The 27,496-nt window shown below is 40.0% G+C and overlaps 1 protein-coding gene across 1 annotated transcript in view; it reads right to left on the bottom strand.

Annotated features, from left to right (window-relative positions):
* The window catches only part of plxnd1 (plexin D1), a 183,804-nt gene extending 156,787 nt beyond the window's left edge, over positions 1 to 27,017 (bottom strand). The window contains exons 1-4 of the mRNA XM_062999159.1: positions 25,797 to 27,017; positions 16,672 to 16,848; positions 4,658 to 4,789; positions 1,082 to 1,182 (exon numbers count right to left, since the gene is read on the bottom strand). Coding sequence (XP_062855229.1) covers positions 1,082 to 1,182; positions 4,658 to 4,789; positions 16,672 to 16,848; positions 25,797 to 26,996 — 1,610 coding nt within the window. The 5' untranslated portion in view covers positions 26,997 to 27,017. The remainder of the gene's footprint in view (positions 1 to 1,081; positions 1,183 to 4,657; positions 4,790 to 16,671; positions 16,849 to 25,796) is intronic.
* Positions 27,018 to 27,496: the final 479 nt, after the last annotated feature.

The following is a 27,496-nucleotide window of genomic DNA, read 5'->3' as shown; positions in this document are numbered from 1 at the left end:
TTAAGGCATCTAGGATTTCGAACAGCCCCCTTCTCGGGAGCGCGTGTAGGATGACGTAAAATGCTGCCTATGTAGAGAGCTCCCTAGCTTTTCAAACACACCCACCATGTTCACAATCTACCCCCTACCTCAACTTTATCAAACACCCTTTGGATGATTGGAATTTTGATTTTAAACCATTTTAAACTTTTCTATCAAAATCAGTGCCTGACCTCACTAATGCGTCAGAACACGAGACTGTTGTAGGGTCTGTTCGAAAACCTAGTGAGCTGCCTTGCTGTCTCACTGCCTACCTAGAGAGGATTCTAATAAGTCATTGACTTATAAGTCAGGTTATTCAAACACACTACTTAGACAGCGATTCTATCAGTTTTCTCTTACTAAGCTAACACAGATAGCCTCATGTAGCAGAAAAGTGATAGAAAGGATTATTGGATTATATTACTGGATTAAACCTGCACGTTTATCCTCAGTTTCTCTGCATCCTGAGATCTCCATGTCTAACATTTAATACACTCATGCCAGTCAAACCAATGAAATGAAGTGGCACAACACGCTAGCATGTCAACTAACATCTCCCTCTGTGTACTGAAAACGGTTAAATTTACTGACAAGCCCAAACTTGCAAATAAATGGCACTTGTGCACGTTTATACAAATTAAAAATCAATCATAATTCATTTACATTTGAAAATAACTCCATATTTGTAATTTTTTGTGAGAAAAGTTGTGCCGCACTGAATGCTGGGATTGCCGTCACCGCTAAGGCAGCATCTGATGCTCCCTCGTTGTTCTGTCAAAATAGCATTCAAATTTAAAGTGCCTTACTAGACAGCATTTTAAGGCATCTAAGAATTCAAACAGCCTACTTGTCGGGAGCGCACGTAGGTTGTAGGGTTATACTGTTATAGTCACAAATGGGTAAGCAAATCTAAATTATTGCCTATGATTTTCAAACGTTATGTCCAGCAAGCTCATGGTCCGTCATGCACATACTTTCAACCATATATTTTATGTCAGGGTCACTTCAACAAAAAGCAAACTCAATGAAAGTGAATGAAACTGAATGAATATGAACTTACCTGCTTTCGAGCGTACACCAACCGCAGTAGGCATCGTTGGCACTCAGACAATCTCTGCACGACGAGTACTGGGCACATGTGGACACTCGTATCCTTAACAGCTACAAAGATATATGCAAGTTAACTATGTATACATTGTTTATTAACTGGTATCAATCAGAAAGTACTAGGCAAACACTAAAAGGTTCTCAGTTTTTCCAAATAAAAATAGCATGGAAAGGAGAGGCTAAAGCAAAAAAAAAAAAAACAGAAGCTGTGACTAAGCAGTTAAAGTACTGGACAGTTGATCAGAAGGTTGCTGGTTTAAGCCCCACCACTGTCAAGTAACCACTGTTGGGCCACTTAATCCAATTGTGATTCAATCTGTGATGTGATTGTGATTCTAAATCACTTTGGCTAATCTGTCTGACTAATATTGTAATAAAGCAATTAAGGGTTAAGGGACTTGCTTAAGGGCCCAACAGCAGCAACCTGGCAGTGGTGGGTCTTGAACCAGCAACCTTTTGATCAATAGTCCAGTACCATAACCACTAGGCTACAACTGCCTGCATAATAATGACTTTATGCCTAGAAGAAACAAAATTCAAATTGCAATATGGGTCATCCTTTTCTGTCATCCTATTGGTGGATTTTAGACAAGCCTAGTAGCAGTGTTCACATTGTGAGCAGCCCTAAATTGGTCGCTGATGAGCATTTCATGTCATGCATTCCAAAACCACCGGCCTACACATGGGACCAAAGACATTTTTTTACTATATGCAATTTTGTCTGTAACAGCAGCTTGAGTTAGAGCTGCTACAGCAATCTCAAGAGGCATTTAGCTCACTTCAAACTTTACCAACATTGCTAAATGGTTATTATTTGAAGATCCTGTGGTTACAGAGAGGAGGGAATTTCAGTGGCTCTATACTGTATAAAATGATTCAGAAATATCTTATGTTAAACAATTAATTTTTTAATGGTAGAAAAGCCAATATACCTTCATGCCATCAGAGCTGTCTAGACTGTACATGTACTTTTGTACATTTTTGGCATTTAGCAAATGCCTTTACACAAAGCGACTTACAGTATTTTTACGGTATACAATCTGAGCAATTGAGGTTTAAGGGACTTGCTTAAGGGCCCAACAGCATAACCTGGCAGTGGTGATTTTGAACCAGCAACCTTTTGATCACTAGTCCAGTACCATAACCACTAGGCTACAACTGCCTGCATAATAATGACTTAACGCAGAGAAAAAGATTCAAAATGCGTCATCCTCTTCTATTCTCCTATTGGTGTTATTCAGACAAGCCTAGTAGCAGCGTTCACATTGTGAGCAGGCCTATATTGGTCGCTGATGAGCATTTCATGTCATGCATTCCAAAACCAGAGGTGGAAAGTAACGAATTACATTTACTCGTTTTTTTGTGTACTTGTACTTTTTAAAGTAGATTTTACAACCTGCAATTTTACTTTTACTTGAGTATGTTTTGTATTAAGAAATGTAATTCGCTACATTTTAAATCACATCCGTTATTGGGTTAAAAAAAACGCTAAATAATTGCGTCTAGTGAAAAGTCGCATTTAGTGAAAGCCACAACACTTGTAACCGTGACTTGTTTTGAGTTATGGATTTGCAGTATGATTGTTGTTTGGTATTTGTTGGTGATAAAAAAGAAGGCTGGTCTATAGAATCCACAATTAATGCCAACTTCAGTAGTTATACAGTTTGAAAATGTTTTATGGGATGGTCTGTACTAAAATGACACATTACACATCCCTAAATGTTTTAAATGTTGTATCAACATGTTTATTTCTATTAGATTTTAATTAAAAACAACTATTGTGTGTCCACTTGTCTTGTGTCCATTACACAGGAGAGACACCCCCTCCTTCTGTTAAAAAAGTAACTAAGTAACGTTTAATTTGAGTAAATTTTACTTTTTACTTGAGTATATTTTTAGACTAGTAATTTTACTCGTACTTAAGTAAAAATTCATCAAAGTAATAGTACTTTTACTTAAGTACAATATTTTAGTACTCTTTCCACCTCTATCCAGAACCACTGATATTTACACACGGCCAAAGAAAATGTCTTTATTATATGGAATTTTGTCTGTGAGAGCTAGAGCCATTTAGGTCACTTCAAACTTTACCAACATTGATAAATGGTTATTGTCTTAAAATACTGTGGGGAAAAAGCTAATTTTAGTGGCATTAATGACTGGATGAAAGAGGACAAAACAGAAAACCCATTCTGTAAAGAAAACTCGAGTTTCTCTTCTATTGGTGGATTGTAGACGGGTCTTGTAGCAGCGTTCACATTGTGAGATTTTCATTCCAAATTTTTCGGTAATATGTTATGCATTCCGAAACCATCGATGTCTACACATGACCAAAGAACATTTTTTATTTAATGGAATTTTGTCTATGACAGCAGCTTGAGCTAAAGCTGCTACAGCCAAAATGTTAGTCCATGCTTCTTTACCACATACAGCATATGTTAAAACAGCTTGTCGGGTCAAAATGAGTTTTTCTTCCTGTGGTTCTTGGGCTCACACGTTGATCTTTCCAACGACTACACATTCATGTACAATTTCACACCACACAATGCACTTCTTACCCTGATGCATGTGAGAAGACATTCGTGACAACCCTTACACACGTTTAAAAAGCCACTATAAAAAGATTTATGTGTGTTTAAGCTTGAAAAGCTTTTTTGGAAAAAGACAACCAGTACTGGCATGTCTTGTGAAGACTTGATCCAATCTGTAATTGTTCAGTCTTCTTGAAATAAAACGTAGAAAATTAGAAAATAAGGTTAGGCCGCAATGTGACATTTCAAAATCTGAGTAATTGATAGCATAATCAGATTTTGTGGCATAACTGATCAAGCTAATTGAATCGCCAGAGGTTATTTATAAGCATAATTTGATGTTTTCGAGGTGTAATAAGCATTTCGGATTCGCCGACATATCTGGACTGGATTGCTCCATCCATATTAGGGAAGATTAGTTTTTCTCTGATCTAATTATTATCAATCATTTGTGTTCTCATTTGTGTTCTCATTCGTTCTCTTCCTCACACTCTCTTTCTAGGAACTATTGAGTGCAGAGTGATGTATACTGGAAAGGTGCTAAGACAAGATGATTAACAAATCGAGTACACAAGGCTGAGTAGTCCTGTCTGTGCAGAGTTTGCATGTCCTCCCCGTGTCTGTGTGGGTTTCCTCTGGGTGCTCTGGTTTCCTATAGGTACCTAGCCACTAGGATGCATAAACCAGTGCATTGTAGTGCCGGTCCCAAGCCCGGATAAATAGGGAGGGTTGTGTCAGGAAGGACATCGGGCGTAAAAACTGTGCCAAATCAATAATGCGGATCACGATCCGCCGGCGACCACTAATGGGAGCACTCGACGAAATAGAGAGAAAGAAAACATGTAACAGACAAAGGCAAGAGGCTCAAACCTAGATTTCTAGGACTTTGGGTTGCATCGGCATGCCAGGAATAGTTTATAATAGTTCGTTAATATTAGCTACATTCTGATCAGTCCTGGTGGGTCAGTAGATGTAATGTAGATGCCAGTTATACTCACATGGTGGCTTGTCATCAGAAACAAGTAGTTTCTGTCATTGGGGTCAAAAGTCATAACGTGATGGACCGATTCTCCACTGGGAAGTCGTATTGACCAGTAATTGGCCACTGAGAGGTTCTGCATCAGGGACAGCTGTTTAGAAACAACAAATATATGAAGAATTAGCACTTTTAATAATACTTCTTCATTAGTAATACATTATAGCAGTGTAATAACATACAATAACTATGTTTACAATGACCATACATCATAAATCCTCATTTTTATATTCATTAGCACTATGTAACCAAAATTATGTAGACCTCTATCTTATTTTAACCCACACCTATTGCTAAAAACCAAGTGGTAAACACTAGCGGTAAACAATAATCAACCACAGCATGATGACCCTCCTACTATGCTATCAATACAGCTTTGAACCGCCAATACATGAACACCACAAGACCTCTGAAGCTGTCCTTTGGAATCTGGTTACAAGACATTAACAGCTGGTCTTTCAGCTCCTGTAAGTTGAGAGGGGTGTTTGGCCATCCACATAACAGAGAAAGATGGGATTTCTTGCATCATTACTTCAGTGCCCAGTCCTGTCATTTGCATGGTCATTGTACAACTTTAAATGGCCTGTGATTACCCAGGCCATACACAGAAAGGTTTGATTCACTGTGTGTTGTGACACAATTACCTCATCACTAGTATTCAAATTATCTGCAATTTGAGCCACATTAGCTCTTCTGTTGGTCTGTATCACATGCCATAGCCTTTTTTGTGGTTTTTGGCATCAATAAGTGTCAAATAAACTGCCAGTGGCTTGTGATTTTTCCCTCCTTGGAAGACTACTAATACTTAGTCACCACAGCTGTACGAAAGCACCCCTTGCTGTTTCCGACATACTTTGGCTCTTATCATAGTTACCCGAGTACGAATATCTGCCATAAGCCCAACATTGAACAACATATTCCTGACTGTATTATTATAAATTTGTGGGGTAGTCATAATTTTTTTGCTCTTTAGTGTAGCTTCAGGATGTAAACACAGTATATGGAGAAAAGTTGAAGCATTGAGGCAGTTGTAGCTTAGCGGTTAAGGTACTGGACTGGTAATCAAAAGGTTGCTGGTTCAAGCCCCACCACTGCCAGAGTGCCACTGTTGGGCCCTTGAGCAAGGCCCTTAAACCTCAATTGCTTAGACTGTGTGCTGTGGATAAATGCACCTGCTAAATGCCCAAACTTTAAATGTATCTGTCTGTCTGTCTGTCTGTCTGTCTGTCTGTCTGTCTGTCTGTCTGTCTGTCTGTCTGTCTATCTCTCTCTGTCTGTCTGTCTGTCCGTCCATCCATCCATCTAAATAACTATCTGTCTGTCTATCTATCTTTCCATCCACCCATCTATCTATCTATCTATCTATCTATCTATCTATCTATCTATCTATCTATCTATCTATCTATCTATCCATCCATCCATCCATCCATCCATCCATCCATCTATCCATCTATCCATCTATCCATCTGTCTGTCTGTCTGTCTGTCTGTCTGTCTGTCTGTCTGTCTGTCTGTCTCTCTGTCTCTCTGTCTGTCTCTGTCTGTCTGTCCGTCCATCCATCCATCCACCCATCTAAATAACTATCTGTCTATCTATCTATCTATCTATCTATCTATCTATCTATCTATCTATCTATCTATCTATCTATCTATCTATCTGTCTATCTAACCATCCACCCATCCATCCACCCACCCATCCATCTCAATAACTGTCTATCTATCTATCTATCTATCTATCTATCTATCTATCTATCTATCTATCTATCTATCTATCTATCTATCTATCTATCTATCTATCTATCTATCTATCTGTCTATCCAACCATCCTTCCACCCACCCATCCATCTAAATAACTGTCTGTCTGTCTGTCTGTCTGTCTAACCATCCATCCACCCACCTATCCATCTATCTATCCTGGACCTGAGAAATACATCCTAAGTTTTCCTATACACTTTACTCCTCAGTCTCTTATGTAGTCGTAATAATAACAATCTTTGCTAAATTAAGCAGTAAATAAAATATTGTACCATTTTGCACATCTGAGAGTGTTTCTGAGATCTGATAATCCAAAATGGTTCTAACATGTCAAATGCTCTTGCTAAGTAAAGGTGTTAATTGCAGTTCTGGGACTGAAGTGAAGTAATGATAGCTGTTGATTACCTACTGAAATGCAAATTTCGAAGAATCTGTGAAAACTGCAGAATTATCTTACATGCGCTGAGTGGAATGAAGCAGCTCTCAAAATAACAAGTTATTTATTTATTTTATAATCTGTCATAGGCACTTCAGCCTGTTCCTGAACACACAGAGCTGATATTGATAGAAGTTTTCTAAAACACATTACTAGAATGAGCAATGTGTGGCTTCAGGCTCTGGTCAGGCTTCATCCTGTTTTAATATGCAATGACCCATCACACCAACACTGTGAATCTGTACCAACCACGTCCGGTAACAGACACATCTGCTTCGCCAGCGTTCTAACTATGTGCCTATGTTAGCGCTTTTGTTTCCTTTTTCTAACCCAGCCGCAGTTCTTTAAATGTTTGAGCTCATTTATGATTTTTATCCGGGCTTTTGTTCATTGTGTTGCGTATTCTTGTGTGTATAGTTCTCTAATACTCGTGTAGTTTGTTTATCACTATTAAATAACTATTGGTAAATCTGTAGCAGCATTTGAAAGAACTGTATTAACAGTTTGTCTGCTTTGACTAAACAACATTAATTCATTGTTTGTTTTATTACCTATGTATCCTATTTAGGGCCTTTAGAGAAAGGTAGGAAACCCCGACAGGTCACCAGTTCATTACAGGGCAAACACACACACACACATCCAGGGGGATTTTAGTATCTCTCATTAACCTCACTGTTAACCTACACAGACACAGGGAGAACATGCAAACTCTACATAAAAGGACCTTCTTGCTATAAAGCGACAGTGCTACCCACCGAGCTTTCGTTCTAAGACTATACATACAGCTACACATTTTGTAGTGAACCCTAAATAGCCCTCTACTGTCTACAATTATGCACTTTATAGGGTACCATGTAATGACTTCTATACTCTTAGGTAGAGCACTATTTAATGTTACAATATTAAGCCTCTTATATTACTATAGGTTTTTGTCTATGCTGCTAATTGAACCAGTCAAATTTAGTGACTCTGGTGAGTTTTTAGTAGTGGTATGTGATTGGATCATTCATTTATTCATTCATTGTCTGTTTTACTACCTTTATATCCTCTTCAGGGTCACAGTGGGTCTAATTCATTGGGCGAAAGGTAGCTGACACCTCAGACTGGTCGCCAGTCCATCACAAGGCAATGTGAATCACTACATGCTAATAAAATGACATTAATATATTACCAACTGACATACTGTGTAACTTGCTAGGGCAACTCTGATTGTGAGTTGAAATCTTGATTATGCCACAGTAATCCACTGGATGGATGGATAGATGGATAGATGGATGGATGGACAGATGGATGGATGGATGGATGGATGGATCGATCAACAGATTAATTATTGGTTAAGTTGATGGAAAGATAGGTGGATGAATGGATGGATGGATCAATCAATAGATGAATTATTGGTTAAGTTGATGGAAAGATAGGTGGATGAATGGATGGATGGATCAATCAATAGATGAATTATTGGTTAAGTTGATGGGAAGAAAGATGGATGAGTGGATGGATGGATGGATGGATCAATCAATAGATTGATTATTGGTTGAGTTGATGGGAAGATGGATGGATGGATTAATAGATGGATGGATGGATGGATCTATTGATAGAATAAATATTGGTTGAGTTGATGGGAAGATGAATGGATGAATGGATGGATCAGCTGATAGATGAATTATTGGTTGAGTTGATGGGAAGATGGATGGATGGATGGATCTGTCGATGGATTAAATATTGGTTTAGTTGATGGGAAGATGGATAGATGAATAGATCAATCGATAGATGAATTATTGGTTAAGTTGATGGGAAGATGGATGGATGGATGGCTCTATCGATGGATTAAATATTGGTTTAGTTGATGGGAAGATGGATAGATGAATGGATCAATCGATAGATTAATTATTGGTTAAGTTGATGGGAAGATGGATGGATGGATGGCTCTATCGATGGATTAAATATTGGTTTAGTTGATGGGAGGATGGATGGATGGCTCTATCGATGGATTAAATATTGGTTTAGTTGATGGGAAGATGGATAGATGAATGGATCAATCGATAGATTAATTATTGGTTAAGTTGATGGGAAGATGGATGGATGGATGGCTCTATCGATGGATTAAATATTGGTTTAGTTGATGGGAAGATGGATAGATGGATGGATGGATGATTGGGTGGATGGATCAATCGATAGATTAATTATTGGTTGGGTTGATGGGAAGATGGATGGGTGGGTGGATGGATCAATCGACAGATGAATTATTGGTTAAGTTGATGGGAAGATGGATGGATGGATGATTGGGTGGATGGATCAATCGATAGATGAATTATTGGTTAAGTTGATGGGAAGATGGATGGACGGATCTATCAATGGATTAAATATTGGTTTAGTTGATGGGAAGATGGATAGATGGATGGATGGATGATTGGGTGGATGGATCAATCGATAGATGAATTATTGGTTAAGTTGATGGGAAGATGGATGGATGGATGGATGGATGACTGGGTGGATGGATCAATCGATAGATTAATTATTGGTTGAGTTGATGGGAAGATGGATGGGTGGGTGGATGGATCAATCAACAGATTAATTATTGGTTGAGTTGATGGGAAGATGGATTGGTGGGTGGATGGATCAATCGACAGATTAATTATTGGTTGAGTTTATGGGAAGATGGATGGGTGGGTGGATGGATCAATCGACAGATTAATTATTGGTTGAATTGATGGGAAGATGGATGGAAGAGTAAATAGATGGAAGCCCTGAATTATCATAACACCCTAAGTCTGATTTTTTCCCCAAAACGGTATAAAATTTACACAAATTAAGAAATAACCTTCAATCTGTGTCAAATCTGATTTACTGAAAGCTAAAAATCTACACAACGAACACCCCCCCAACCCACACACACACACACACAGATGCAAAATCAGCAGTACAAAGAAGTCATGACATTGGAGGGGTTGGAAAATGTCACAAAACAAGCACACACACAAACAAAACACATACTCTCTTACATCCACGGTAACACCTGCTCTGCGAGGGGTACAGGGTCAGTGTAGCTCACTTCCAGCACATCAAACATCTCTTTCTTTAAAAGTCACTCAGCTGCAACAGGCTGGCCACATGTGTGTGTGCGTGTGTCTGTTTGATTCTGTGGTCAAAGGGCCTATTTTGGTTGAGATGGTCTGACCATAGAAAAGACAGAGGGAAGTGGTAAAATCAAACAAAGCAATGAGACAGCGGTGAGGGACTGAGTGGAGGAGTCTGACTGGAAACCACTGATGCCCAAAAAAAAGGTCTGGTTACGACTGAGTGTGTGAGTGGTTCCATGCACATGCTGTCCGGATGACTGGATGGATAAGTGGATTGATGGTTGAATGGTTAGATGGACGAACTGATAAATTAAACAGATGGATAGGTGAATAAATAATAGATTTTGAATTGATGATTGGATGGGTGAATAGGGGAATAAAACCACAAATAAAAGATGGATGGATGGATGGATGGATTGATTGATTAGATGGATGAGTGGATGGACAAGTGGATGAATAAGTAGATGGGTGGTTGAATGGTTAAATAGACAAACTGATAAATTGAAGGACAGATGAATAGTCTAGTCCGGTCAAATCAAATTTATTTGTATAGCACTTTTTACAAGATGGATAGGTGAATAAATGGTGGATGTTGGATTGATGATTAAATGGGTAAATAAAAGAATAAAACAATGAATTATAAGATGGATGGATGGATGGATCAGGTAGGTTGATGGATGTAGGTATGGATGGATGGATAGTCAGATGGATGGACTGATGAATGAAAGGACAGATAGGCAGGTTGGGTGATTGGATGGGTAAATAAAGATGGATGGATGTATCGAGTAGGTTGATGGAATGATGGATGGTCAGATGGATGGACTGATGAATGAAAGGACAGACAGGCAGGTTGGATGATGATTGGATGGGTAAATAAAGGAATAAAACAATGAATTATAGAGTGTATGAAAGAATGGACTGGGTGGATGGATGGTTGAATGGATGGATGAATGGATTGATGGATCAGGTAGGTTAAAGGCGGGATGGAGGGATGGCTGGTCAGATGGATGGACTGATGAATGAAAGGACAGATAGGCAGGTTGGCAAATGATTGGATGGGTGAATAGAGGAATAAAATAATGAATAAAAGAATGGACTGGGTGGATGGATGGATTGATGGATGGACGGATGGACAACCTTAAATATATGTAATAAGGTCTGGTGCAGACAGAAAGTGTAATTGTATTTACGCATGTTTTGGTAATGGATGAATTACCAATTCATTGTTATTATTATTATTATTATTATTATATTAAATTGTGGCATGTTAAAAACATAATTATTTCTATTTTATGTAGTTAATTTTTTTCATAAGCTACATTCATTTACTTAAATCTGCATATAAACAGTTTGTAAGCAAAGGTGGGGTCCCGACCCCAAAGTTGACAACCGCTTACTTACATATTGGTTTTGTAGCAAAAATAAAAACAATGAAATCAGGACATCCCAAAATCGAATTATGTCACTGTGAATGAAAACAGTATGTTCATAAAGCCTATGAAACACTAAAAGCCCATAAATCTCTTTTACAAATCCCTCCACCTGCCATATTTGTGACAGCTTAACTAATTAAGGATGAGAAAGGGGATGAGAAAGAGGACGAGATATAGATGCGAGAGCGACGAGAGAGGGAGAAAAAGAGAGAGAGAGGGAGAGACGAGGGAGAGCGTATGTTATTGCATTAGCCGGTTTTAAGAGTGACATGCAAGCAGACGGTGAGTTAGTAACTCAATCTGACTGCGCTAACACATCTCCGAGCCACCCAAGCAAATTACATTACATACATCGTTAAAACCATTAGAGAAGCAACAGAACTGGCTGGAGGGCCTTTACAAACACACGCACGTGTGAACATACACACACACATTGACAAACATACAGTTGAAGTCTTGGGGGTGTGGGGGGGGGGGTGCATTTCAATCACCCTGGTACTTCCCTGTGAGGTGGACTACGTGTGGAATTCAGCTATTTTAAAAATTTGAAATTATAAATTATAGGGAACTTTAAACATGATACAAAACATATTACATACACGATATAATACATGGCTGCGGTTCGTTAGTTTGCTAGTTAGTTTAGAAAGCGAAGGAACTGTTATGGATTGACAGTTTGGCATTTATGTGATGATGTCCCAGGGCATTCCGAATTAAGGGTTTTAATCAACTTAAGTTCCCATATGCCAAGTTCCCACTACATGACTTTCCAAGTCGTCAGGTCGCTGTACAGTTCACACTAAATAACTGGATCTCTTGTAACCGGGAGTCTTTCAAGTCGGTGTGACTTTCACACTACATGACTGATCTGTGATAGGGGGTTTCACACTACACCATCTATCACCAACTGGAATTGCAGGCGAGCTTCTCTAGTCTCCCAAACTAGGTTCTGTCATGAAAACAAACGCAAGAAGTGACGAGGGGTTTAATGATATCACGTCCAAAAATGCAAGTCAACAATGTGCAAAAAAATAGGAACAGCATGGATTGTTCTGGATTGTTCTGTAGTGAGTTGAGCTGTAGTGAGTTGGAGGTTAATAAATTATTTTTGCAATGCAGCATTGGTGTTATGTTTTGTAGAGAACGATAAGGTCAGAAATACTGTACAACTTGTGTGTGCTGATGTATTCTGATATAAACTATATTGTGCCCCTGTCCCACCTTTTTACAACTTCTCCCCTGCATTTCCCCTCGCACCGTATCTTGCGTTCTCATTGGCTGTTTGACATAGCACTCACTGCCAGTCTGGCAACTCAGATCCAGATATCTGACAAGCTAGATATCTCTCTTCGTTTGCCTGGCGCTCGGTGAGTGCTCAGATCGAGTTGTTGAGTAGTTCACACATAGCGATTGAGAGGCGAGTTTCGATCGCCGAGTGAACGCAGAGTTGGCGAGCGAAAATCAGGGCAAAAATCGTGTAGTGTGAACTAGGCATTAGCTGATATCACATGATCAGTAAGTAGGGAACCTAAGGGCACTGTGTAGGGACCCTGTGAAGCCAGCGTGAGAGTTTGCATAACCTCATGTACATTTGTGGCATTTAGCCGACGCTTTTATCCAAAGTGACTTACAGACTACATGAAGAAATTCAGGGTTGAGGCCTTGCTCAGGGGCCCAACAGTGGTGGTGGGGCTTTGAAATTATTTTCCCGTGTATCCAAGCTTGTTTGGAAGTCTGGGTTTAGATCACAGGGTCAGCCATTGACCAACAGTGGCTGCATGGCAGAGCTGGGATTCGAACCCACAATCTTCTGATCTTGTGCAGTCAAACTTTTAGTGTAGCCAATTAATCTTCCGATGCTGGGGACCCTGATCTTATCCGAGGAGAGTATATTCCACGACAGCTTCTTATTCACCCACACTATGATGGATTTGCTGTAAGAGAGTCACATGCTGATCTCTGCGTTCCTCCACTGCTGTATAGGCATCTCGGGCTACTAACCAGGGTCCTTACACAGTGTTGATGACCCCACCCCCTTTTTAGTTCTGTCTTTTCACATTCAGCAGACTAGTGGCCAATGTCTATGAGGCGCACAACCGACCGGTAGCAGAGCTGAGAGTTCAGAATACCAGAAATGGCACACTAGCTAAATATCCTGCTGTACCACCTGGTTGCCAGATGTATGTTTTTGATGAGAAACAAATTTAATACATTTTGTTTTAATTAATAATGTCCAGAAAAAAACAATTGTAGAACTCACTGAAATCTTAAGTGTTCCGTTACATTAAATTTCCCTACAAGTGTGTGTAAACTTTTGACTTTCACTGTACATTGATGGTATATGAATTGTTTCACTGTTTATTAGATCCTGATCAGGTAGCAGTACATTCAACATACACAGATACACACACCTGAACTCCTGAGTACACAGAATGTAAGCAATTACCGACCCCTGCATTCGGCACAGAATCCAAATGGCATTTTTTTTCAGACTCCTAAAACAAGATACCCCGCGGCCGCACAGGTCTCGTCTCGTAAGATGCATGAGCTCTGTGCCGAACAATAGCCTCCCCTGGCTTTAATAGAATTTTTCCGACACGACTGGCTGCTTTTTTTTCCCCGACTTTGAAGCTCGCGCTAAGAGGTAACTCCATACGGGCATGAGACACGGCGTTGGAATTTTGCCTAATTAAGGAATATTTTTCTTCCCTGTTGCAAGGCAGGGTGCCGGCAGATGCTTTCAAGACCAAAATGTCCTTTTGGCAAGATTCTGGAATGGGAATATATGAAGGTGGAATAGGTGTGCGTGACTAAGAGAATAAAGGAAGTATAAAGAGACAGAGCGAATCATACGATAATCAAATTTTCCAAAGGTTATTGTGTAGTTATACGTTAGAAAAGTAGGCTTTTATTTGCATAACAGTAACCATCATATTTGCATAACGTTTGCTTAGTTCCCACCCACAAACACAAATGGTTTTTTTGAATTGACTTCTTTCCATGTACTTCTACACACCACAACAGATGTTGGACTAATATGGATTCCCTCCTTGTGGCTATAACAGACTCCGCTATTCTGGAAAGGTTTTCACCAAATTTTATAAGGTGTTTGTGGGAATTTGTGCCCAATGAGTCAAAACAGCATTTGTCAGCTCAGACACTGATGTTGGACCACAAAAGGGCTGACTGGCTCATTGTTCCAATTCAGGGTTAAGGTCAGGGCTAAGCACAGGCCACTTAAGTTCTTTTATGCCAAAGTTAATAAACCATGTCTATATTTTGCTTGTTTTGTGAATAGAGTCATTCTGAACCAGATAAAGCCTTCCTTGAACCATATTACTGATTTAATATACTAGATCTTAAACAGATGTTATTAACTGGTGTAACAGAAACACCTGATTGTAGAGCATCTGTGTTATATTTAGTTGTTTGTATGGTAATTGTCTAAATAAGTAAAATAACTATGGTATTTCAATCATCGTTTTTACCTATCTGCTGAATTAAACATACATTGTAAGGACAAAAGTATTAGAACACCCTTTTTAACTTTTGAATTCATTAAGCAGTTAAGGTACTGGACTAGTAACCAAAAGGTTGCCGGTTCAAGCCCCACTACTGCCAAGTTGCCACTGTTGGGCCCCACAGCAAGGCCCTTAACCCGCATTTGCTTGAATTGTATTCAGTCATATTTGTAAGTCGCTCACAAATGTAATTGCAACAATCACTAACAAGTGTAATAAATCAATTGTTTAAAAGAAATGATATGCCTTCAACTTTAATCAGCTACCGTTTAGGGAAGGTACTTTCCTTTTCGATGCTTTGATGGTATCTGTGATGACATAACTCCTTGTCATGTCACTACGGCGTGCATGTGTGCCTTATAATAAGACTGGTTGGTATAATAAGATTGATTGGGTTAGGTTAGACGGTGGAGAGCAAACAGTTTTCTGACAACGTAGAGGCTAATCCAAACTGTTCTACTTATAGCTCTAGAGGTCTCCCGGCACGCATTACTCGCGATTTATTTCATTCATCTCGTGGATGGTATTTCACGCATTCCTTTTTTTCTGGAAGTCAATCGGAGTGTGTTGTCTAATAAAGTTTGTTTGTTTGTTGTTGGGACCTAATCTCTGTGCGTGCTTACTGGAAATGCGTGTCGGGAGACTCCTCTACTAACCTCTACAGGCTAAATGTAGAAAGGTTTGGATTAGCCTTGACACGTGTTTCTGTCACATCAGTTAATAACATTAAGATATACACTGATCGGCCATAAGATTAAAACCACCTCCTTGTTTCTACACTCATTGTTCATTTTATCAGCTCCACTTACCATATAGGAGCACTTTGTAGTTTCACAATTACTGACTGTAGTCGATATATTTCTCTACATACTTTTTTAGCCTGCTTTCACCCTGTTCTTCAATGGTCAGGACACCCACAGGACCAGCACAGAGCTACTGACATGGTGGTGGTGTGTTAGTGTGTGTTGTGCTGGTATGAGTGGATCAGACACAACAGCGCTGCTGGAGTGTTTAAATACCGTGTCCACTCACTGTCCACTCTATTAGACACTCCTACCTAGTTGGTCCACCTTGTAGATGTAAAGTCAGAGACGATCGCTCATCTATTGCTGCTGTTTGAGTTGGTCATCTTTTAGACCTTCATCGGTGGTCCCGGGATGCTGCCCACGGGGCGCTGTTGGCTGTATATATTTTTGGTTGGTGGACTATTCTCAGTCCAGCAGTGACAGTGTGGTGTTTAAAAACTCCATCAGCGCTGCTGTGTTTGATCAGCACAACACACACTAACACACCACCACCATGTCAGTGTCACTGCAGTGCTGAGAATGATCCACCACCTAAATAATACCTGCTCTGTAATGGTCCTGGGAGAGTCATGATCATTGAAGAACAGCATGAAAGGGGGCTAACAAAGCATGCGGAGAAACAGGAGGTGGTTTTAATGTTATGGCTGATCAGTGTATTATATTAAATAAATCAAATGGTTAAAGGCAAAATATAGACATGGTTTCTTAACTGTGGTGTAAAAGGACTCTAGTGGCTTGTGCTTAGCCCTGGATTTTTCCCCTATTTTATTAAGTTATTTTTACATAGAAAATCAACAACATGGAATATGATCAGGGGTGTTTAAACTTTTCATGTCTGTTCCCAACGATTGAGGTGATGGTTGTTTAAAATCTGGTCTGGCTGAACAGTCCATCAGTTGGTATTAAATCAAGACATGAGGGTTTAGTGTCCATGTGTGTATCTCACCTTGCGTAATCGGCCATTGGTGGTGCCCAGGAAGACCACAGTGTGGTTATGAATGTTGTCCACGGCGACAGAGCTGATGCCGGTTTCCTCGTACAGCGGTTCGGCTCTCAGGGGCTTCCTCAGGGCCAGCGGGTGCTGCAGGTGGGCCGCGCCGCAGTTTAACTGCTCCTGCTGAAGCTGAGAGAGCACACAAAGCCCTAATTAGTTTGTCATGAACGCTTATCATACCGATCTTTGCACGTTATTTTAATCAGTCCTACTGTTATGCAGGAATGACCTTGGCGTTCGTCTCTCCTGATAAGACGTGCGGCAGGTGGCCCCGGATCACGCATGAAGTGATACATTAGAAGTGCTTTACTAAGAGGGCTGCTTATTCCATCTCGCATGAGTGGTGCGCTTAAGAGGGGAGTGGAAATTCACGGCTGGTTGAAGTGCATTAAAGACGAAGGAGAGCGGGGTTGGGGGGGGGGGGGGGGTGTCTGCGGGTGGGTGTTTCCAATGAGTTTCTTTAGAAACAAGTTTGACTCGTACAAAAAAAAGCAGGAAAAGAGAAAATCAAATTCCTCTGGTCATACTTGACTAAAACTCAAAAACATGCTGGTTCCATGCTGTTTGATTCTGAAACAGTATCCGTTAACACGCTGCTGAGAAAGAGGTGGGATGTAGAGTCTGTTTATTTGTGATTGTGTTACTGTTTTAGCTCCTGAGGAGAAAAAAGTAACTGATAACACTTGCACAATAGTGTGAACTCCAGGATAATCTGAAGGAACCTAACATGCTAATGTTTCTTACTATTAGCCTCGTTACACATAACATTTTTTTATTTTATTTCACTTTCATGTTTTACCACTGCTTTACCCCCAGACATAGTCAATCATGTCTTTATATAGATGCTCGTCTGGCTGACAGCCCCACTACTGTCAGGTTGCCACTGTTGGGCCCCTGAGCAGGGCCCTTAACCCCCAATTGCTTAAATTATATTCTGTCATATTTGTAAGTCGCTTTGGATATAAGCATCAGCTACACTATATTGCCAAAAGTATTCGCTAGTCTGCCTTCACACACATATGAACTTGAGTGACTCCCATTCTTAATCCATAGGGTTTAATATGATGTCGGCCCACCCTTTGAAGCTCTCTTCTAGGAAGGCTTTTCACAAGGTTTAGGAGTGTGTTTACGGGTATTTTTGACCATTCTTTCAGAAGAGCATTTGTGAGGTCAGACACTGATGTTGGACGAGAAGGCCTGGCTCGCAGTCTCCGCTCTAATTCATCCCAAAGGTGTTCTATCAGGTTGAGGTCAGGACTCTGTGTCAAGTTCTTCCACACCAAACTCACTCATCCACGTCTTTATGGACCTTGCTTTGTGCACTGGTGCACAGTCATGTTGGAACAGTTAGGGGCCATCCCCAAACTGTTCCCACAAGGTTGGAAGCATGAAATTGTCCAAAATCTCTTGGTATGCTGAAGCATAAAGAGTTCCTTTCACTGGAACTAAGGGGCCGAGCCCGACTCCTGAAGAACAAGACCACACCATAATCCCCCCTCCACCAAACTTTACACTTGGCACAATGCAGTCAGACAAGTACCGTTTTCCTGGCAACCACCAAACCCAGACTCGTCCAACGGATTGCCAGACGGAGAAGCATGATTCGTCACTCCAGAGAACACGTCTCCACTGCTCTAGAGTCCAGTAGCGGCGTGCTTTACACCACTGCATCCGACGCTTTGCATTGCACTTGGTGATGTAAGGCTTGGATGCAGCTGCTTGGCCATGGAAACCCATTCCATGAAGCTCTCTACACACTGTTCTTGAGCTAATCTGAAGGCCACATGAAGTTTGGATGTCTGTAGTGATTGACTCTGCAGAAAGTTGGCGACCTCTGTGCACTATGCGCCTCAGCATCCGCTGACCCCACTCTGTCATTTTATGTGGCTACCACCTCGTGGCTGAGTTGCTGTCGTTCCCAATCGCTTCCACTTTGCTATAAAACCACTGACAGTTCACTGTGGAATATTTAGCAGCGAGGAAATTTCACGACTGGACGACTGGATCCTATCATGGTACCACTCTGGAATTCACTGAGCTCCTAAGAACACCTGAATTCAATGATTTGGATGGGTGAGTGAATACTTTTGGCAATATAGTGTAAATGCCACAAATGTAAATGCAACAATCGCTAACAGGTGTAATAAATCAAGCATACAAAGGAAATTATATGCCTTCACCTTCAGCAGCTACAGTTTAGGCCAGCAGCAGTGGCCTGCACGGAGCCCTGACCTCTGCCTCACTGAACAGCTTTGGAATGAACTGGAACATCAGTGCCCAGCCATCTAAATGCTCTTTTGACTGAATGGGCACAAATTCCAACAGACATACTTTAAACTCTTGTGAGAAGTCTTCTGAGAGGAATGGCTGTTTTTATAAAGCTAAAAAGATCACTTTAGGGACTTTAGAGGTATTTGAAATGGGATGTCCAACAAGCACATGGTCGGGTGTCCAAATACTTCTGGCCATATAGTATATAAGAGGAGGAATTACACACAAAATATTAAAAACGCCAAATTTTTCACATACCACTAAAGTTTGATTATTGTTGGACAACTTAAGCGCTTAATAATTATAAAATAACATTATTTTTATTAAGTCATCTAAGGATAGACTTTGCATCCACACAAATCAGTCAGGAATGGGATTTATTTTAGTAGCATTGCTGCATGTACTAGCACTGTTACTTTGTTTCCCAGTTCCTTACCACTGTCACCCTTGACTTCCTCAACAGGGGTTTTTGGTCTGTCGGTCCTGGATTCTGTACAGCTGCTTTGAGACAATATCTACTGTAAAAAGCACTATACAAATAAATCAAACTTGACTTGATTTGGGGAATATACAGTGATATGAATGTGTATAGTGGGGATTATACTATCACCAATTCACACTGACTCATAGTTAGGGACATATTAGTCAATCCACCTACTGGTATATTTTTGGGAGGATGCCAGGAGTAAACTGAAGGAAACTCGCATACACAACACAATTACTGGTGATAAGGACTGAGTCACAGAAGCTGTGCAGCAGCAAAACAATCTTAACGATTATTATGAGTCTGATGACAGGCCTGTGACAGGTACCTCAGGTTCCCGCCTTCACCCCTCTGTTTCTAATATGTGTGTGATGCACATGAGGTGTCTGTCTGTGTGTGTGTGTGTGTGTGTGTGTGTGTGTGTGTGTGTGTGTGAGAGAGAGAGAGAGAGAGAGTATGTGTGTGTGAGAGAATGCCCAAACAGTCACATCTCTGAGGTGAGCTATGAAATGTCAGGAGAGCTTGTGGCATTTGATGGAGAGCCCAGGGGAAAATGCCTCTTTAGCAGTTTGGATAACGAAGCGTGAGCTTCAATAACGGAAAGAGAGCCTCGACAGACACATGACAGAACACCATGTGTTTCTGGCTCAAACAGTAAGAAATGATGGTAGCACGCAGAGCCCATCTGTTCAGTGAGTTTTAAACGAATAAATCAGTAAAAAAAGAATAATATTGTTAACTTTGAATAAAAGCTAATAGCTGGCATCATGTTAATTAATGCCTACTCTATTACTTTTGCTACTTTTAGCAACATTAGCATGTTTGCTTATAGCATAAGCAGTTTCTTTACTCGCTTAGCCTGGACCACAGCCAAACTGCGCACACTTGGTTCAAGTCAAGTCACCTTGCCTCCAGTCATTGGTTTTGAGGATTTTTGGCATGTTCTGTCAGTGTCCTCATAGCTTCCGGATCCTTCAGTTTCTACCTAACCTAGCTTTGTCCAGATTGTATTTTTTACCCTCTGTCCAAAGACTAGTGTAAAGTTTGTTTGTTTGTTTATTAGGATTTTAACGTCATGTTTTACACTTTTGGTTACATTCATGACAGAAACGATAGTTCATCAGTTCACAAGGTTATACTGAACACAGTCATGGACAGACACGAGGAGAACATGCAAACTCCACACAGAAAGGACCCGGACCACCCCACTTGGGGATCGAACCCAGGATCTTCTTGCTGTGAGGCGACAGTGCTACCCACTTAGCCACCGTGCCGCCCTACTAGTATAAAGCAGTTGCTGAAGATGAATATATGAGTAAACAATGATAAAATGTAAAATGTACTTAAAATTAATAAGAGTGTAGAATAGTATGCAATGCTTTGAGAGAGAAAAAACTATCTTGTTATATAGTCTACCTGTTAGTTAATTATTATTTAAGTTTCTTTAATTGCATACATAACAGAAAAATGGACCACAATGGACCACCAAAAGAGCTGGCAAGTATGAGAGAGAGAAACCGTGATATATAGATAAACTTCCACCTGAAGCAATTAACAGTCACAAGGTGCAGGTAACTGACACAGCAATCTGTCTGCCAAAATGCCAACGCAGAAGGATACGACCTTCATCGTAACACACTGCTGAACTCATTCAGCAGCTGCCACATTTCAACAGATCACATGCCATCACTGTATTTGGCATAGTGACCCATCTGGTAGAAAAGGCAACCCTTTTCCTGTTTTAATACAGGTTTCCTCTGGGTGCTTAGTTTCTTACCCACCACTTTAGAACATAATTGCTTTTATCTGCCCCTATAGGCAAGAGTGAGTAGGTCAAAATGTAACTGTGCTGCCCTTCAAAGGAAATGTGCCCTGTCCAGAGCCAACAAATGCTATTTCTGCATTTCCTGAATAATAGTTAAACGCTCCATGCACATGGGTTATATGGCTAAAAACAGAATATTGATTTCCACCAAAATTGAGAATCTGTTTTTTTAGAACTGTGCCAGATAGTCTATATGTATCCTATGCTTTTGGATTTTGTGGTGTTTGCAGGATTAGATGGCATTTGTGGGTGAAGGAGGAGGTGTATGGAAATTTACCAAATGTACTGAATAGGAAAGTCTGCCAAAAAAAGTGTTTCCCCTGCAGTAAATATTAATTGTGGATTGTAGGTGTTGATCTGAATAAAAGTAAAATGAAAATTTTACATTTCAGCTTTAAACAAACACTAGCTATTCAATGGAATATTTTAGCAGAACTTTGTAATGCTGGGGCTGTTGGGCAGACGCTTATCTATGACGCCGGGGTATAAAATCTCGACCCTACGCGACGTTCCCACAACCCGCTCGCTCTGCTGCTTCGCTGCCAGATCACTGAAGCAATAACGACGCTCATATCGAGTTCAGGACGTGGGAGCCTTCATGTTTCTCCAAACAGCAGGAATGATTCACTTCACTTTAAAACTGTTATGCTTGCCAAGAGCAACATGTTTTACTGAATTCAGATTTAAGTGGCCCTATTTTTTAAATAAAAACACATGCCAGAAGCCGAAAAACGATTTTCTGACTTTCTGAACTAAATGCCAACGTAGATCTCTACCATGTCAGACTAAAAATGACTGAACGTATGCATGCCCTGGTTTTCATAACGTTGAACCCATATTGACTCTTACACTGGCTATAAATATATGTAACTGGAAATAATCCTTAAATCCAGCACCGGTACTTGGTTATTTATAATTTACTACATTAGAAGGTCTGAACACTTCACACTTATTCTAGCACCTGCACTTTTGTATTATTAACTTACTTATAACTCACATTCATTAGACTAAGTTCAGGTTTACTTTAAATGTGTAAAACTTTATATTGTTTCCTGGCCTTGTACTCGACCACAGGGCCCTAAATCCAGCACTTGCAATTAGTATAGCCTGATTGTTAAACTTTTATAACTATTATTTATATAGCCCAGATTACAAGCCAGTTAAAGCATAGGCCTGTATTGTTGTTGGGTTCATAGGAACATAACTTTAGAGCATTTAAGCCATATTGTTACTCTCAGGAAGTAAAAAACACAAAATGAACTGAAAATCTTCTTTTTTCTTTTTCCTTTGTTTTAAGCTAGTTTATTCTTTCTACATAAATGGGTGCTACTGTAAAAACTGCAATTACCCTCTGGGATCAATAAAGTATTCTGATTCTGATTCTGTTTGATTCTGATCTCCTTGATTCTGAACAACTTGAGTTTTGTGTTAACTTTATAACACATCAAGCCTAGGTAGTAATATTAAAGAGGGAACCTCTAGGGCCATAAATACAGGGATTGGATTTTTTATAACCTTTATAACTAAAACTTGTAACTCATATAATCTAATTTAGTTTTACTCCCTCTTAGCTCATGTTTTGGTTAAGTGAGTAATCAACACTGTCACCTTTGGCCATATAATTTATTAATTAAATATTTATTTAAAAACCTTTATATTTGAACTTACATTATGACTTAAATAAAAAAAAAATTAGTACTGTAAGTACTTTCATAACTAGAATTAGAGTGAACTAGAACTAACTTGTTTATTATAGACCGACTTGCATCTATTTCATACTAAGATGCAAACACCACTTCGTTAAAACTTGAAAAACTTGTTGCCCTTTGCTCGGCACTCTACCCTGAAGCTCTGAAACCAGCATGTGCACATGGTACCGTTGTATTTACTTATTTATAGCTTTATAAAAAGATTTTAGATTTACATTAGGCCTACAGTAACCCACTTAGTACGGGCTGCCTTTGATAAGTAAATCTTAAAACTTACAAACACTGAAGAGGTGTTACACTGAATTTAATCAGCTTAAGATGCATCGATTCAAAATACATCAAAAAATTTATCACGAAAATCCTTTATGGGACAATTACATACACACTGAACTATAGGATCTACTGTATATTTTTATAAGCTATGATCCAAAACATTAAAAACATATATTATTATCTAAATTCAGCCTAAACTAATTTAACTTTGACAACTAAATCTAATAACCCATATAACTTTGATTAGACAGAAATCTACCACTTTGTTCAAACTTTGCTCCTCTCTGTTTGTCCTTTGCCCTTCTCACCACTTGAAGCCTTTAATTCAGAGCTGATCCTCTGAAATCACTTCACCACAACTGTTGCCAAACTTAAACTGAAAATCATAGCTGTGTTAATGTGTTATATTTAGTTATGTCGAAATTATTTACACATTTTAATTACTGTGAGCCGAGATTTAGCATTTGCACACAGCATTTAATCAACTGTTTAGATGAATACAAATACGAATACCTTTATTGTCATTGTACAAGTACAAAGAGATTCAGTAGCATATTTATTCTAATGTAGAGAATCTTAGATGAAGGTTTTTTTTTTACTTAAATTTGGCCAGGAATTACCTATTCAGTAATATTTGACTATGACAGGATATTACAACTCACATAACCTAACTAACACTATATGGCCAAATATATGTAGTCACCTGCCCATGAGTTTTATGGACATCCCATTTCAAATATGGACAATAATATAAGGTTATAAGGTTGGCACTTGCTTATGGCTATAGAAGCCTCTATTTTTCTGGAGAAACTTTCCAAAAGATTATAAAGTGTGTCTTTGGGAATTTGTACCCATTGAGTCAAATCAGCCAGAAGGCCTGGCTTGAAATAAGTCTTCTGATTCATCCCTGTAGTAATAGGTGTGGTAAGGGCTTTGTAAAGTTTCCCCACACCAAACTCATCAAATCATGTCTTTATGTAAACTGCTTTGTGAACGTTGGTTCAGTGATGGAATATAAAAAGGCCTTTTCTAAACTGTTGCCACAAAGTTAAAAGCATATGATTAATTTTACACCATTAATATTAAACACCTCTTAACTCTGAATGTGGCTGAAATACATGAACTCAATAATTAGTGGATGTCTTAATATTTCTGGCCATATAGCGTATATCAGGTGTGATTCGAGGAGGTAAAAACCTACCACTTTTAAATGTAAAAAACTTGTTACACTTTGCTTTTTACTTAACTCTGGAGCCTTGAATCTGGCACTTAAATGAAGTACTTGGAACTTGTGACTTTCTTAACATGGCCTTAGAACTTGCATACACTTACAGTGTTAAATTGAATTGACTTTATTTCAATGTTTAAAAATGTCAAAACTAAGTATACTGGAAAAAACAACAACTGTGCTGACATTTTACATTTGTCTAAAAATACTGGGCACAGTGAAAGAATACACTCTGGACAGGATGCCACACACATATTTACTGTTTACTATTTATCTACTCCAAAACCATATCAACAACTGATGGGAACACTACGTGTTTACGTGAAGCTAGTGAGTGGAATATGTTTATTTATAATTTTTAAATACAAGGTGGGGGGGAGCATATCAAAATACTAAATATCCAATATTGTGTATAATGCAATTATGGCTCTGACTTACTCTCAGCTAGTGGCAGTTTAAAAAGTTTAAAAAGCAGTTTAAAAAGCATGTTTTGGAAAGCTGGAGGAAACTGGGGTACCTAGAAAAAACCCACACAGACACTAACATGCTTTTACTTTAGCCCTGATACAGTACTAGTAAATGTTTATATTTATTTAAAGTACCTAAAACAATTTTAGAATTAAATTACACCTGGATAAATGTAGTTAGTATTTTAGAACTTGCATACACTAATAACGTTAAGTTGAATTGACTTTATTTCAATGTTTAAAAGTGCTAAAACTAAGTATACTGAGAAAAAAAACAACTGTGCTGACATTTTACTTTTGTCTAAAGAATACTGGGCACAGTGAAAGAATACACTCTGGACAGGATGCCACACACATATTTACTGTTTACTATTTATCTACTCCAAAACCATATCAACAACTGATGGGAACACTGATGGATCCTAAGACTACGCGAAGCTAGTGAGTGAAATATGTTTATTTATAATTTTTAAATACATGTCTGAGCATATCTAAATATTGTGTATAATGTGATTATGGATCTGACCTACTCTCAGCTAGTGGCAGTTTAAAAAGTTTACCTACTGGCATGTTTTGGAAAGCTGGAGGAACCTGGGGTACCTAGAAGAAACCCACACAGACACTAACATGCTTTTACTTTAGCCCTGATACAGCACTAGTACATGTTTATATTTATTTAAAGTACCTAAAACAATTTTAGAATTAAATTACACCTGGATAAGTGTAGTTCGTATTTTATGACGTGTTATAACTAGTTCTTGGAGTAATAAATGCTGATTTATGTCAAACATTAGGTAGAATTCCAGAGGATCAAACTTACCACAATGACCCCCTTGGCTTCGCACTCAGCCCCGGATCCTTGAATCACACTATCCAGCACCTGTACATCTCCATTAGGTCCGTTCGAACAGTTGCGTCGCCCCTGCCGTATAACCTCCTCAATCTCTGCCACCCTGAAAGTGCACAGCGCCGACCTTCGGTTCGATTTAGTGAACACACCGAACAGGTACGGTTCGGCCGCTGCGCGACCCTCGACGTCAATATCAGCGTTGAACACCGAAACAAGCCGGTTGTAGATGTTCCCGCTGGCTCCACACTGCAGACCCATCTGGATGTAGGACTCGGTCAGTTTGCGTCCCTCCGAGGCTTGGCGGCGCGGTGCGTCCGTGTCCAGGCAGATGCGCGCCAGGATGCTGTTCGGCTGACTCTCCTTCAGTCCGCTGTTCGCATCGTTATTCATAGCGATGTAGGAGTAAGTCTTGTGCGCAAAAGCTTGCACGAAGTTCAGCTTGTGCTTGGGTTTGACTTCTTGCTTGATCTTGAACACGTTATCCTCGGACGGGTTGATGTCGTAGGTGAACAAGCGCGCAAGATCCTTGGTGTTCAGGGATCGGATCGCAATCTCGGGCGTGTTCTCGAAGCGCAGATCTTCTTTACTATGGTTCTTTGGGAAGTATTCGGTACCTAGACCTGTATAGGTGGCGGCTACGAGAAGTCTTGGAGTCCCACCTTGGCTGTGGAACACAAGTCCGACGGTGCTGGCGTTCGGATGGTTCGCGACAATGTTGAGCATACTTGGGAACACTGTGGCATTGGGGATCGGGAACTCGACTGCGATTAGGGACACGTTATCCATTCTTCGGAGCTCACAGAATCCCTGGTAGACAGATCCACACGCTACTATTACTCCTTGCTCCCGGTCCAGCGCTAACAACTTGTTATGGTTATCCGTTAAAGACTTTGCGTGCTCGCATGGAGCCTGTGGGAGCTGCGGTGCATGGCACAGGACGTTGTCCCGGACCGGACCTGTGCTGTTGGATACCTCCGTGGCGAGAGTGCCATTCAGCTGGTAAATAGTATTCACGGCTGCCAGGTAGACCCGGCGCGACACTTCGTCCACGACAAAGTTATTCGTCTCGCTCGGGGACTTGAAAGTCTGTTGGATGTGAAGCGCGCACACGCATCGCGCCGCCAGCACAGCGACCACCAACACCGACAGGCTCTCCGCTAAAGGAGGCATTCTTCCTTCTGGCCGGCTTCCGCGGCTTCTGGACCGACAGGAGCATTGAGCAAGAAGAAAAAGCAAGACGCAGAATCAAGCCCCTCTCTCTCTCTGAAACTATCCGGGAGGAAAAGCCGTTTCCTGCCGAGCGCACAAACCCGGAGTGACGCGATAAGGAGTAGCGCTTCCTTTACAGAAAGAGAGAAAGAGGGAGGAGAGGGGTGCGCAGCCCAGTCATCCACCCCCTATTCTCTGTTCTCCACTACAGACTAACATCCTATCCAAATATGCCCACGTTACATTTTTACCAACCCCATTACACTGTAAGCCTGGACTTTAAATCTAATCAAACATTTTTAGTACAACATACATAAATTATTTAAGTTTTTTTGCTCCACTATAAAATGCAGAGTACATTGTACTCATTTGAGTACACATTTAAATGTGCATTTAAGTTTACTAAACAAACAAAAAAAAACTTTTCTATCAGATTAACTTAAAAAAGTTAAGTTAAGGTA

This window comes from Trichomycterus rosablanca, chromosome 7 (genome assembly GCF_030014385.1).
Source record: "Trichomycterus rosablanca isolate fTriRos1 chromosome 7, fTriRos1.hap1, whole genome shotgun sequence".
In the NCBI taxonomy this organism is placed as follows: Eukaryota; Metazoa; Chordata; class Actinopteri; order Siluriformes; family Trichomycteridae; genus Trichomycterus; species Trichomycterus rosablanca.
Note: the sequence above shows the minus strand (reverse complement) of the source record. Positions and strands in the feature narration are given on the sequence as shown.